Below are 14347 nucleotides of genomic sequence, written 5' to 3' on the forward strand. Positions count from 1 at the left end.
GCCGCTGGCATTCGGCCACCCTGCTGTGGGTGCGTGCCATTTTTGAGAGTCTGGATCAGGCGTTCCACACACCCGTTTGCCTTCAGGTTGTAGAAAACAATGTGAATGTGTCAAATGCCTTGATCAGTCAAAAAAGCCTCAAACTCTCCAGACACAAACTGCGGCCCATTGTCAGCGGTGATCAGGTGAGCCCAGTCAGCTGTGTGATTTCAGGCCAGTGAGATTAGAGCAAAGCGCACAGATATGTGTTAGACAAACTGTGGTGAAGTTACTATAGTACAACTGGTACCTGTGTGGCTTTTCCTCTTATTACTGCGGTCTTACTGTAGACTTTTTCTTGGTTCAAGAGGCTGTTATTGCTATTCCTACAGAGAAATATAAAATCCAGTTAACATTGTAAAAATACATAACATGATCGATTCTGAGTGTTACATTGCTCTGATCTGTCAGTGTGTGACCAATACTGTGTGTTACGCTGCTCTGGGCTTTCAGTGTGCGATTGATATTGTGTGTTACACTGCTCTGATCTGTCAGTATGATTTATGTTTGCTATCCAGTCGAACAGCATTCTAGCACTGTTGTCAGGGACCTCTTTGGTAATGTGGTGAGGAAAATACCCATACATATCTGTAAACAGGCCACATCCTCACAGTACAGTACAGTAAAGCCCAAAGAGATCAGGATAAAATCACAGTGTAATGCAATAAAACCAAGTGATTTCAGGTAAAAACCCAGTCTGTGTAGTAAACCCAGTGAAATTATGACAAAAGCACAGTGCAGTAGAACCTATGAGATCAGAGTAAAAATGCAGTGCAGTGAAGTAGAACCTATGAGACCAGGGTAAAAACACAGTCCAGTGCAATGAAGCCCAGTGTAATTGGGGTATAAAACAGGTCCAATGCAACAAAGTCCAGTGAGATCAGAATTTAAAAGAAGACTGTCGGGCCGAAAGTGTTCTAGCAGTAGAGTCTTTCATAACAATTTCTGTGAACCCTTCTGAGTGAGAAGCTCATAATTGACAGTTCTAATTTCCTTAAATGGAACATCTTTCACTTTCACTTCATATCTGCTGAAAAAGGACCTGCTGCTTTTGGTGAGTAATACAAATTAAATCTTCTCATCCACACAGACAGGGATCAGGGGAGCCCAGACAGCTGTGGTATTTCAGTACAGCCCAGTGAAATTAGAGCAAATCGTACAGATGTGTTAGACTAGCAGAGCTGAAGTTATTATCATCATCCAGGTGGGGCTGCACACTGGTGGCGGAGTGGGATTCCCCATTATTTGTAAAGAACTTTGAGTGGAGTGTCCAGAAAAGCGCTATATAAGTGTAAGCAATTATTATTATTATTATAGGACGGACTGTGTGGTGTTGAGTTCTGTGTGGATGTTCCTCTTATTATTACTGTTTTACTATACTTCTTCTTGGTTCAAGAGCCTATTATGGCTTCAGAGAAATTTAAAATCTGTTTAACACTGTGAAAATACTGGACCTGTATCTGAAACATAAATACTTAGTAGTGTGATCAGTGTTAAATATTGCTGATTTTCAGTGTGTGATCACTGCTGTCTGCTACACTGCTAAGTAAATGTCGGTGTCTGATTGTTACATTGCTCTCATCTGTCAGTATGTAATTGATACTGTGAGTTACACTGCTGTGGGCTGTCTGTGATTGATACTGTGAGTTACACTGCTCTGATCTGTCAGTGTGTGATCGATACTGTGTGTTACATTGCTCTCATCTGTCAGTATGTAATTAATACTGTGAGTTACACTGCTGTGGGCTGTCAGTGATTGATACTGTGAGTTACACTGCTCTGATCTGTCAGTGTGTCATCGATACTGTGTGTTACACTGCTCTGATCTGTCAGTGTGTGTATTTATAAATGCTATCGTACTTGAATTGGTCCTTGTTCTTGTTTTTATCTTTGTCTAAACAGGATTATTGTGACTTGGGACAGTCAATGGGGAATTCTCAGTGCCCATCAGAAAAAAGGTATTATTATGATTTAAACTTAAAATCATAATAATGTGTTTAGAAGACAACTCAGTTCCAGGACAGCTGGTCCTGCCATCCAAGTCCTTTTCTGTCTTTGGCTGTGGATTGGCTGCTGACTGTGTCTCGGTCTCTCTCTTCCCTCCGCTCCAGCATGTCTTCGGCCTGCCTGATGTCTGAGCAGCAGCAGGAGGCAGTAGAGAGCTCTCTGCTTCCCGATCTTGAGCAGGAGGACATAGGAAGCTCCGTGTTGTCTGAGCCTCAGTGCTCCATTTGCTTGGGCAGTTTCTCCAAGCCAGTGATTATCCAGTGTGGCCACGAGTTCTGCCAAGACTGCATCGAGTCCTTCTGGGTCGACCTTGTGGTCACCTGTCCCCAATGCCACAAGGTGTGTGAGCGTGCGAGCACAGTCAAGAGAGAGGAGGTCAGTTGTAGTATTGTTTTCTGCGAGGGCTGCAGGGTGACACAGAGGCTGCGCCTCTTTTTCCATTAGAAGCTTTCCTGACAGTCAGGCTACAGGGAACATTTTGAAACCCAGATACACTTGCTGGAGAATCCTGGTGTGGCAGGTGCACAGTGTACACTGTGAGATGGGTAGACTTTAGATGCCCTGTGCTCCTGGTGCAACAGCAAGCACTCTGACCTGGGGGATGTCAGAGAGAGATGCCCGTCCAGTGGGCATCAGCACTCTGCTCCACACTTCCACTACCCTCTGTGTAAAGTTAAATGCCTCCTGGTCTCAGTTTTAAATGTTGTCTCCCACCTCCAGGGCTCTGGCAAGCCCATTCAGCTAGTCCATGTCAGTCCTGATGGCTCCCTCCTGTTGAAAGAGAATGTGCTTCGGCAGTGTTTCCTGCGCTCAGATGTGAGGGAGACTCCACTCTGTGTGGTGGCCATTGTCGGGGAGAGGAGGAAGGGCAAGTCTTTCCTCCTCAACTACCTCCTGCGCAAACTGTCTAAAATGGTGAGAGCACCCCACCCCCTCCGCTCTCTGTATAAAGCAGTGTCATACGGCCCTGACATCCCACCCCCACCACTCTCTGTGTAAAGTCCCGTCTTATGACCATGGTTGTGAATGCTCCCTTACCTGTGAACACAGGACATCTGGATGAGTGACGATGAGCCTCTGCGAGGGTTCGAGTGGCAGCCTGGAACTGAGACCATGACGAAGGGTGTGTTCATCTGGAGCCGGCCTCTGTTCCTGGAGACACAGGGGGGCAAGGCAAGGGCTGGGCAAGCTGGGAATTCATCTGTTGTAGGGGGCGCAACTGTATGACTCAGACAGGTGCAGGTTGAACTAAGTCAGAGAGTCTTTCACAGACCCTGCAGGCATCCTGAATAAGTAGGAATGAGAGCTCTACTGACCCTCACCAGCCCCTGTTACCCACTTGTCCACACTCAGGGCATCTGTGTGGCATTCTCTGCTCAGGAATGGGAAGGTTTTGGTGTATCAAATCACCAGACAAATAAGAGGAGGTCAGTCCCATCCAGTCTGATTGGTACAGTAGTTAGTAGGCCATTGAGCCATTGGCTGGGCAGCTTTTTCCACACTCTCACCACCCTTTGTGTAAAGCTCTGTCAGCTCTGTGTTGGTACCAGAAGGGAAGAGGAGACAGATGACCACTGCATCTGTGATCAGAACATTCCGTTTTTGTCCCCTCTGTCCAGTTGGCTGTCTTCCTGGTGGACACTGAGGGATCCGTGGATTTGTTGCGGGAGACGGAACTGAGCGTGAAGCTGTCTGCCCTGAGCGTCTTTCTCAGCTCACATATGGTGAGAATTGCGTGGCCCTGTCCCACCTTCCTTGATGACTCTGTACCCCTTGCTGTGCTCTGGAGAGGTGACGTCTCCCCTGTCCTCTCTCCCAGATCTTCAACGTTCATGCTGATGTGAAGAAAACAGACCTGGAATACCTGGAGGTACAGCACCCGGCCACAGTCTTATCCCCTGATGTGCCACACAGCACCTGCACAAGGGAGCTGTGGTGCAGTGGGGGGCTAAAGCCGGGAACCTCTCAGTGTCACAGGTCCTTCAACTGGGACTGTGGAGCAATTGCAGTGCTGGGTCTCTCTGACTGGGGTATGAGTTTGCCCCCTGCTGGTGACGTGTGGCATGAGCACAGCACTGCATGACTCGAGGTGCTGTTGTGTGTGATGCTCTGTGCTGCCTGGTTTTCCTCACAGAGCTATATAAATAGGCCAGTCCTGTACGTGTGTCTGCCTGTGTATGTGATTGTATTTGTATATTTGTTTTATATGTGTATATTTGTTTTATATGTGTATCCATGTTTATTTTTAATGAGTGCCTGTGTCTCTGTCAGACTGTCTGACAGATTCAAATTCTTCTCAGGATTATTGGCATGAGTGGTAAATTACACTGTTGCCAAAACAGAAACAATTAACTCTGCAATTACAGACAGTTTTAACAGAGAGAACCTACAGTATGACTTTCTCTTTCTCTGTCTCTGACACACAGCTGGCTTATGTTTACTCTGTTTGCAGCTGCTGTATCTTGTGGCACAAAAGGGTGAAGGAGCTTTTAACCTTAAGCATTTTCAGGTACGAAATGTACTCTTCAGTGCAGTGAACACAAAAAAAGATCAGATCTCTTTTATCACCTGCAGACCAGGGCCTGTTTTAACTGGTTGCGAGGTGGGGAGTAGGGTGATAATAGTTCAGACAGTTACTGAGGTGCCAGGCCATGCAGAACCTTATAGGTGAGCAAGAGGATTTTGATGTCAACAAGAAACCTGACAGGAAGCCAGTGCAAGGACTCCAGGACAGGGGTAATGTGATCACGTGCACCTGGTTAGGAAGTCAAGCTAGGATCACTCCTAAATTCCTCAATTTTGATTGAAATTCCAGCACACTGCTATCCACAGATAGGGCTACTACACTGGCTTTACCTTAGTGTTACACAGGTGCAACATGACTTCAGTCTTATTGTAGTTTAAGTTAAGGAAATTTAGAGTCACCCAGGGTTTTATATTAGAAATGCAGTTAGTGCAGAGACAGCCACTTCAGTGTCAGGCTTAGTATGGATGTAGAAGTATCATCAGCATAGAAATGATAGATCAGACCATGTGATCTTTATAATTGACCACATAGATACAGGCAAATTCTGAATAGTATAGGCCCCAACATCAGATAAGACCTGAACCATTGGAAGCAGTGTCAGAAACTGCAATCACAGCCACAGTCTCTGCAAACATGAGAAAGGAAGATATCACGGTTAACAGTGTCGAAAGCAGCCATAAACACATTGTTTTCAGCAGTACCAATTTACTAAGGCATGCAGTGTCCAATTGAGAGAAAGCAGATTTGCAGGCATCATAACAGCTGTCATAATTCACTGAGAATATTGGTTTGGCTATTTAATCTATTTCAATCATTCTCATGCACATTATTACTTGAGCTGTACTGTAGGACAGCAAGTGAGGCTCTTCAATCTATAGAAATCGTTAGGATTTCATGACTTTGTGAGGCGAGCTGATATGAGATCTTTCTCAATCTCTGATAAAGGGGTTTGATTTCCTGGTGCGGGACTGGACACAAACTCGGGAATTTGGACAGTCTGGAGGATTCCGACATCTGGAGAGAATCATCCAGGTAGGAGAAATACTATGGACTTTATATATATATAACCCTGACCCGTGCTGAGAAAGGCAGAGAGATACTGATACTCTAGACCGGTTAGGAGCTACAACAGTGCCTCATACAGACAACAACAGGCCACAGACTAAAGAGAAGCAGTTCCTTCAGTCTGTCAGTGTGGGACACTCCTTTTGGATTAAAAAAGATTCTGTTCCTCCAGCTTGGCAGTGTGGGACACACCCTTCAGACTAAAGAGACTCAGTTCCTTCAGACTGTCATTTTGGGACTAAAGACTAAAGAAACCCCCTCCAGAGCCTGTTCCTTCAGGCTGAGAGCTGCATTATTTTAGACACAGAGGGATGGGATCCTACCCCTTTCCTGTCGACATGTCTGTCTGTGCTTTCAGCGCTTGGAGGAGTCAGGGACAAACAAACAGGTTCTGAGGATCCTCAGGGAGAAGAGGCCATGCTGCTACCTCATGCCCTTTCCTGGGGACGGACTGCTTTGGAGTCAACAGGGAACCATGCAAGGTAAAAACCGGACAGCTCCACTCCCAGAGCAGCTGCCCTAATCTTGTAGACAGGTGTTCTGGTCAACCACAGGGAGGTACTGTTGAGTAGAAAACCAGCTACAGGTAGCTCCGGGTGGTAAAGTTCTGCGATGCTGTGAGTTTGTTAATGGCCTGGAAGCATGTGTGGTACAATACAGGGAGTGTTTGGTGTGGAGGGTGGAAACTCGGATTAAGGAAGACACGTTGCCATGGAAACCACACCAGACTTGAATAGGTGAATGAACTGCAGCTGTAGAAGTGGTTTAAAAGGGGGGGAACATCCAGCAAGAACATAGTGTTGCTGTGGCTGCAGTAGTGAAAGGACAAATGTGGAGGCTTTGCTGTGGGAGAGCCGGGCTGAAGCTGTGAGCTGCTGTGAGCCGCTACTAGTCGGGGCAATGTTAGAAGAGTGTGCCGCCATGTCTAGTATGAGTGAATAAAGAATGATTAGCTGATGAAGTAACCTTGTGAGGGGGTGGAGACGAATGACAATTCCAGCGGGGATTATGAGAGGAATAGCCTGCGGGGAAAAGAGTGAAAACGTCAGTCTGTGAGGAGACTGACAGAAGAAACTGAGCTTTATGAGATCATAGAAAGATTTATAGGGACAGCATCCTGCTAGTGTGTGAGAGCAGGGCTGTCGTGTCCACTGTATGTGTGAGTTGTGAGTTAGTGTGTGTGGATCAGAGAGGGTTGTGTGGTAGAGGGACCCTCCCCCTGGCAATACATTGTTATCGGGGAAGCGAGTGGGGTCTATCTAGTTGCACCCTCTGGGAGATAGTGCGGTGGTGGCTGGGCACAATGAAGTGAGCTGGCAGCTACGTAGGTGTAACACAGTGGTGCGCTGGCAGCTGTGAGTTCATTACCTAAAGGTGTGAGAGTGAGAAACCAGAGAGGTTGTGAGTGTGTGTTAGAGAGGGACAGTGTGTTGGGTCTCGGCACAGTGTGTAGTGCCGAATAGACTCTGTGATGTAGGTAGTGTGAGCTTGTGTGAGCCACCAGGTTGTAACTCAACCTGGTGGCGTCAGGGGAGGACATCATGGCTGGAGGTGGACCTGGGAATCTGAGGCACCTGTTGAGTGTGAAACAGTGACCTAATGGAGTAGAAGCATGAGGCTCTGTGTTGGGGTCTGGAAGCAGGAGGTTCCTAGCAGTGAGGAGAAACGGATGAACTGGAGACTCTGAAGTCAAAGGGCCCAGATGTAACGGATTATGGAGTTATGTATCCTGTTACCTCAATGATGTGGTTAGTGTGATTGCCACCCTCAGTGGAAAGTGTGTGTATGATAAAGAAAAGAAACCCAAAAGAGCTTATAAAGGAGTGTGACAGGGGAGAATGAGAGCCTGATCATGCCCAATGTGGTGTTAACTACCCCCATGGCACCACACAGGTTACAAACAAGAGGAGGACATCCAGCTTCTGTAGTAGATAGCAGATCATTGATCTGAGAATCTCATCCAGCTGGATAGCTTGTGCCACACTCTCACTGCTCTTTGTGTAAAGATGCGCCTTCTGCTCTCAGTTTTAATGCACTTGTTTCCATTTGTGTCTGGTTGGTGGTTTAGTGTTCATTTTGAGGAAATCCACTGGGTTGCATGTGTCAGTGTTTGTGAGGATTGTGAATAGCAAAAATTAGTAGTCTAGTCTAAATTCAAGACTAGCTTCTATTACTCATTTGTTTTCTCGTGTTTTTCTAAGAAATGAATGAACAGTTTCAGCACTGCTTGAAAGAGTACATCAACCACATTGTCCAGGTCCTGCAGACAATACAGTCAACTGTGACAGGAAAGACACTGGCAGAGATATTCAAGGTAAGACATTATTAATTGAACCAATCAACAGCCATCAATATACCACTAGGGTAAAACACATCAAAGATCATGTTAAAAAGTTAAAAACCAGTACAGTGCAGTAAAGCCCTATGGAATACAAGCCATACAGTGGATACAGTGTGTTATGAACTGTTAGTTGTTCTGATGTGTTGTCTGTCAATTATTGAGAATGAATTCAGAAACCTTATTCATTAATTACAAAATGTACAATAAATTTCTCTTGGTGCAGGTATTGACATAAATTCCAATAACACAAAAGTAATATCTATATATATATATTTAATGGCACATGCTACTGATATTTTCTGTAAATATACACAGTATTAATTTTACATTTTATTACTTAACTGTGTGTATCGTTAAATTGTACATATCACTTTTTATCTGTAGATTTTGTTTTTGCACTACAAATGAAGATGTACAGCTGATCACAGAGGAGGGATGAGAGAAGTGTCCTTGTTTATAAGAGTTATGGCCTGGGGGAAGAAGCTGTGTAGGTGTCAGTCCCAATTTGACAGAACTGGGGCTAACTAACACCTGCATAGCCTGTGATGGAAACTGTGAAGCTGTGACCCCACACTACACAACGAAACCACACTGAACTTGTTCTTGTTTTCACAGGAAGTGGCACATGTGATTCTCACAAGCACATACAGAATTTCCTCTCCTGCAGAGGTGTGTCCCTCTCTTCCCTGCTGACCCAGAAAACCTTTTCAACTGTTCTCTGTTCCTGTCTTCAGTTCCTTCAGAATACAGAGACTCAGTTCCTTCAGCCTGTCAGGATAGATCATTCCTTGAAATGTGTGTTTCATTCCAGAATGTCTCTATCAATGTCAGTTAAATCGGTAACTCCTTTGCTTCCTCCTCCAGCTCATCCAGGCCCTCAACAAGCTCACTCTCTGGCATGTGAAGCAGGAGTTCACCATCTTTCTGAATGAGCAGGTAACAGTGTGTGAAAGTGTGTGACAATGTTAGTATAAAGGTGTCAGAGAGTGTGTGTGTGTTTGAACTCCTGGGCTTGTTGACCTTGCTCCCCCTTTCTTCAGAGAATGATCATGCACAACACCACACAGGGGATGAGGAGGACTGTGGAGCTGAAAGAGGCTGAGCTGAAGGCCCGTGTGCAGGGTGAAGTCAGTCAGCAGGATTTCCAGAAACTCTTGGAGATCCTGGGCTCTGAGCGTGAGACATTCCTGAAAGAATATACTCTCCTCATCATCACGAGGGAGAAGCAGGAATTCGCCAACTTTCTGAATGAGCAGGTGAGTGTGTGTGTGAGAGTGTGTGTGTGTGTGCATGTAAGAAACTGGGGGGGGGGGTGAGAAACAAGGAGGGTGTGGAACACTGAGTGACATGGGTCTAGACAGTGACGATGCACAGGAAAGGTTTTCTGTTTGCACCTAAGACCGCAGTCTTTCTGCAACTAAAGCCTGTATTCAACTAGAGACAAATGGCATCTTCCTGTCCTGTTTTGTTTATGCTTGAAACACTTCTGACACTGTCCTTTCCCTGTATATTTATTTGATATGTTAAAGTCTAGCCTACTTTTAATGTATAATAAGGAAAGTGTAACTTCAGTTAAGTGAGCATATCTTACTGAGTGCTAGGAGAAACCCATTATCTGTGATATGCTCCCCTTCAGATTATTGAATTAAAGATCTTTGTTTGACAATCTTCTGACAAGCTTGTCTGGAAAGCTGAGTGAAGACTGAGTTTTTTTCTTCGAGGGTTTGTGAATGAGAAACAAGGAAGGTTTGTGTGTGAGAGTGAGAAACATGGAGGGTCTGTGAGTGATGAAGAAGAAGGGTATGAGAGTGAGAAACGAGGAAACAAGGAGGGTGTGAGAGTGTGTGAGAGAAACAAGGAGGGCGTGAGAGTGTGTGAGAGAAACAAGGAGGGCGTGAGAGTGTATGAGAGAAACAAGGAGGGTGTGAGACTATGTGAGAGACAAGGAGAGCATGTGAGTGTGTGAAACAAGGAGAGCGTGAGAGTGTGTGAGAGAAACAATGACAGTGTGTGAGTGTGTGAGAGAAACAAGGAGGGTGTGAGAGTATGTGAGAGAAACAAGGAGGGCATGAGAGTGTATGAGAGAAACAAGGAGGGTGTGAGACTATGTGAGAGACAAGGAGAGCATGTGAGTGTGTGAAACAAGGAGAGCGTGAGAGTGTGTGAGAGAAACAAGGAGGGCGTGAGAGTGTATGAGAGAAACAAGGAAGGTGTGAGACTATGTAAGAGAAACAAGGAGAGCGTGTGAGTGTGTGAAACAAGGAGGGTGTGAGAGTATGTGAGAGAAACAAGGAGAGCATGTGAGTGTGTGAAACAAGGAGGGTGTGAGACTATGTAAGAGAAACAAGGAGGGCGTGAGAGTGTGTGAGAGAAACAAGGAGGGCGTGAGAGTATGTGAGAGAAACAATGACAGTGTGTGAGTGTGTGAGAGAAACAAGGAGGGTGTGAGAGTATGTGAGAGAAACAAGGAGGGCATGAGAGTGTATGAGAGAAACAAGGAGGGTGTGAGACTATGTGAGAGACAAGGAGAGCATGTGAGTGTGTGAAACAAGGAGAGCGTGAGAGTGTGTGAGAGAAACAAGGAGGGCGTGAGAGTGTATGAGAGAAACAAGGAAGGTGTGAGACTATGTAAGAGAAACAAGGAGAGCGTGTGAGTGTGTGAAACAAGGAGGGTGTGAGAGTATGTGAGAGAAACAAGGAGAGCATGTGAGTGTGTGAAACAAGGAGGGTTGAGAGGCTGTGTGTGAGAGAAACAAGGAGGGTGTGGGACTGATGAAGAAGGGTGTGAGAGTGATGAAGAAGGGTGTGAGTATGAAACAAGAAGTGTGTGTGTGTTCTACTTATAATCCTTCTGTTTTCTTTTTTTGAAGTTTATTATTCGGAGACGAAATACTACAATGAAGGGCAAATACATATAGACTCTGCAAAATATTACAAAACAACATCAAATGTATTAACTAAACAGCAAAGACAGCCAGCACATTATAAACGTTACATTAGGGGTCACAGAAAATAATAAGGTTCCATGCAACAAGATTTGTGTAAACTAGTTTTACAAGAGCATTTTTAGATTGCAGGCAGAATACAGGTTACTCCCAGCATGGGAAGCCAATTTATCTACCAGCATGTCTTTGGACTTTGGGAGCAAACAGGAGCATCTAGAGAAAACCCACATGAACACAGGAGAACATGCAAACTCCACCCAGATAGAGCCCCAGGACTAGAACTGAAATGAAGGCACCAGCAGCGCGAGACAGCGATACTAACCATGGGTCCCCTCATCTTTTTGAAGATTTGATGTTTTCACACTCCTGCTTTCAAGCTGTTGTGCAGCAATGTCCTCTCTGTGTTTCTCTTTCCCCTTATGTTTTCATTACAGTTCAAGTCCTGTGACTGCTAGAGGTATTTCAAGAACCTACTGGTTCTGACTTACAGCATACAGCAACAGAATTATCAGTTATGATCAGTAAGAATTTCTTTATTTTCCATTGTTGTTTCTACAAAGCAATCCTACTTCTTGTCTGTCACAATATCAAGGAGCAGGGTGTCACAGGGAGGGCAGGAGGGGTGCCCAAGTTAGTTATTTTAAAACAGAACAATGGCTCGGCCACAATAGCACTTAGGTGCAAAAGTGATGATTTATTAGGACAGTGCTCCCCACAAACCAACAAACAATTATATATAGTGGAAAAGTAAAGAAATGAAACAAATATAAACAAAAAATAATAAACCCTCCCTCTGATAATTACAAACCAGGAGTCCCAACACACTTAGGCCCTATCAGCTCTCTCACACAGCTAAGTACAAATAAACAGAAAATATAACGTTAGCCCTTCAGAGTTTGTGTTTGTGTCTGATTTACTACAGATAACAGGAAACCGATTTCAAAATAAATTCTGGTAATGTTTTGCGTGTATGAAATGGGAAACTGCCAGCCAAGCCACAAGGGTGCAATCTCATGAGCTAGCTAACTGACAGGAAAGTGGATGCACAACAGGTGTAACCTGTGGGATAATGTGTGTCGTGTACTGTACCGTCTGTGGACGGTGAAAGAGATCCCTCTGTCACACAGGGTTTTAAAAGAACCTAAGATTTGAAAAGGTTCTGCTTGAAGTCAGATCTTACTGTCTCTGCGCTTTATGTGTCTTAGATACTGAGACAACCTGACTTCCAGAAAATCATTTACTCCTCTGAAAGCTCCAGTAGAGTTTATGGCTCCATCCCAAACCTCAAGAAAGAAACATTACCCAAAAATGTTCTCGGACATCCCTACAAAGGTTCACCTTGCAGACAATATTGCGAGGAACTGAGGATCCTTTGATTTGTTAAAGTCTTGCAAGGAGGGTGTGTGAGTGTGTTAGAGTGAGAAACATCGAGGGTGTGTAAGAGGGAGAAACATGGAGGGTGTGAGAATGTGAGAAACAAGGAGGGTGTGAGAGTGATAAAGAAGGGTGTGAGTGTGAAACATGGAGGGTGTGAGAATGTGAGAAACAAGGAGGGTGTGAGAGTGATAAAGAAGGGTGTGAGTGTGAAACAAGGAGGGTGTGAGAGTGATAAAGAAGGGTGTGAGTGTGAAACAAGGAGGGTGTGTTCGTGTGAGAAACAAGGAGTGTGTATGAGAAATGAGGAGGGTGAGAGTGTGAAAGAAACAAGAAGGGTATGTGAGGGTGAGAGAAACAAGGAGGGTGTGTGTGAGAAATGAGGAGTTAGTGTGTGAGATTGAGGGTGTGAGAGTGTTTGTGTAAGAGAAACAAGGAGGGTGTGTGTGAGAAACAAGAAGGGTGTGTTAGTGTGTGAAACAAGAAGCATGTGAGAGTTAGAAACATGGAGGCTGTGAGAGTGTGACAAACAAGGAGGGTATGAGAGAGTGTTTGTAAGTCACATTGTCTGTGTATTTCTGTCTTCTGCTTGTTTCTGGGGTATTTTGTGGTTGGCTCCTTTTTGTTTCTGGGAGCCCTGTGCAGTTCAGAGGGCGTAGTGTGACGCTCTCTGCTCTAAAGTGACCCTGTGCTGTGTTTCCTCAGAGAAGTATCATGCCCGTCCCCACACAGGGGATGAGGAGGACTGTAGAACAGAAGGAGGTAGAGCTGCTGTCCCATGTGCAGGGTGAAGTCAGTCAGCAGGACTTCCAGGAGCTCTCACAGTTCCTCGGCTCTGAGCGAGAGAAGTTCTTGAAGGAATTCATTCTCCTGCAGGCGCAGGAGGAATTTGATGGCTTTCTGCATAAGCAGGTAAATATATGATTGTGTGTGAATATTTTGAGTTTATAGATGTGTGTGGGAGTTCACAGGGTTAATTGGGGTACCTCTTGCTTCATTCTGGGGTGTCCTGATGGACACTCCTTGTTTCTTTGTGTACATTTGCATTCTGTTTGTGTCTTGGCATAGGCTCTTGTGTCCAGGGTGTTCTGGAGTAGTCTTCTGCTTGTTTCTGGGGTGTACTGGAATGTTCAAAAGATATATGGAGCTATCCTTTACTCTGAAGTGTACTTACCCCTCAATGTTCTGTAGAGCAATAACATGCTGAAACGTCCAAAGAAGATGAGGGAGATGTTGGAGGTAAAGAAGACAGAACTGCTGGACTATGTAAAGGACAAAGTCAGCCAGCGGGAGTTTGAGGAGCTCTGCGAGTACACAGCCACTAAGAGTGAGAAGTTCCTGCAGATCTATCAGATCAAGTTTGGCCTGACTGTGGGCTGTGTGGTGACCATACCTGTGCTGACCGTGGCTGGGGGTGTGGCTGGAGGCGTGGCTGGGGCCTTCTTGGTCGGGGGCGCTATAACTGTGCAGGCTGGGATCGCCACAGGAACTATAGTTGGCACTACGGCCAGTGTATGGGTGGGTAGAGCAGCTTCAGCCGTCTACGAGCGGATCAAGAGAAACAGGCCATAACAGTGATACCTATCCCTTAAACATTTTTCTTACTCACTGGTGCAGAGTAACTCCTCAGGTCTACAGTCTTAATTAGTGCAGGTTAGCTCTTCTCAGGTCTACAGCTAATAGGAACTATGAGCCTGCCTGACTGGTCTTTGAACTCTAGTGCAGAGAGGACTCCTTATGTACTTTGTGTCAAGCTGATTGTGACTTTCAGAGATTAAAGTGATATTACATATCCCGGTCATCTGTGTTATTTCAATCTGATTCTGTGTCAAAAAATAAATTTCCCATCAACTTTGAAATATCTCTGTTGTGTATCTTAATAAAGAACCGTTCTTATATTATTTTAACTATTTTATTAACTACACATATCACGCCCTTACACCATATATTCCCGCCTTCTACTCTCTCGTTCTGTTGTCTCACAATGTCTACTCACTAAACTACATCCTTTCCTTTGTTATTTTTAAAGTCCATAACTTTACCATACAA

The 14347-nt window shown here is 45.0% G+C and overlaps 1 protein-coding gene across 7 annotated transcripts; it reads left to right on the top strand.

Moving 5' to 3' along the window:
* The first annotated feature begins 1075 nt into the window (after positions 1–1075).
* On the top strand, positions 1076–14088 carry LOC148827718 (RING finger protein 112-like). Of its 7 annotated transcripts, none has more exons than XM_088926176.1 (16): positions 1076–1093; positions 1942–1997; positions 2151–2421; positions 2767–2961; positions 3097–3219; positions 3666–3770; positions 3866–3916; positions 4499–4555; positions 5519–5605; positions 5997–6120; positions 7840–7952; positions 8595–8648; positions 8844–8915; positions 9020–9235; positions 13004–13210; positions 13490–14088. In XM_088926176.1, the coding sequence occupies exons 2-16, from the start codon at positions 1966–1968 to the stop codon at positions 13868–13870; spliced, it is 2088 nt and encodes a 695-aa protein (XP_088782302.1). In that variant the 5' UTR covers positions 1076–1093; positions 1942–1965; the 3' UTR covers positions 13871–14088. The 7 variants fall into 7 exon arrangements, with proteins under 7 accessions (XP_088782302.1, XP_088782306.1, XP_088782301.1 ...); XM_088926175.1 differs by lacking the exon at positions 1076–1093 and adding an exon at positions 1129–1330; XM_088926177.1 differs by lacking the exon at positions 1076–1093 and adding an exon at positions 1129–1330 and having other exon boundaries at positions 2151–2385.
* Positions 14089–14347: the final 259 nt, after the last annotated feature.

This window comes from Atractosteus spatula, chromosome 10, assembly GCF_055471065.1.
Source record: "Atractosteus spatula isolate fAtrSpa1 chromosome 10, fAtrSpa1.hap1, whole genome shotgun sequence".
NCBI lineage: Eukaryota > Metazoa > Chordata > Actinopteri > Semionotiformes > Lepisosteidae > Atractosteus > Atractosteus spatula.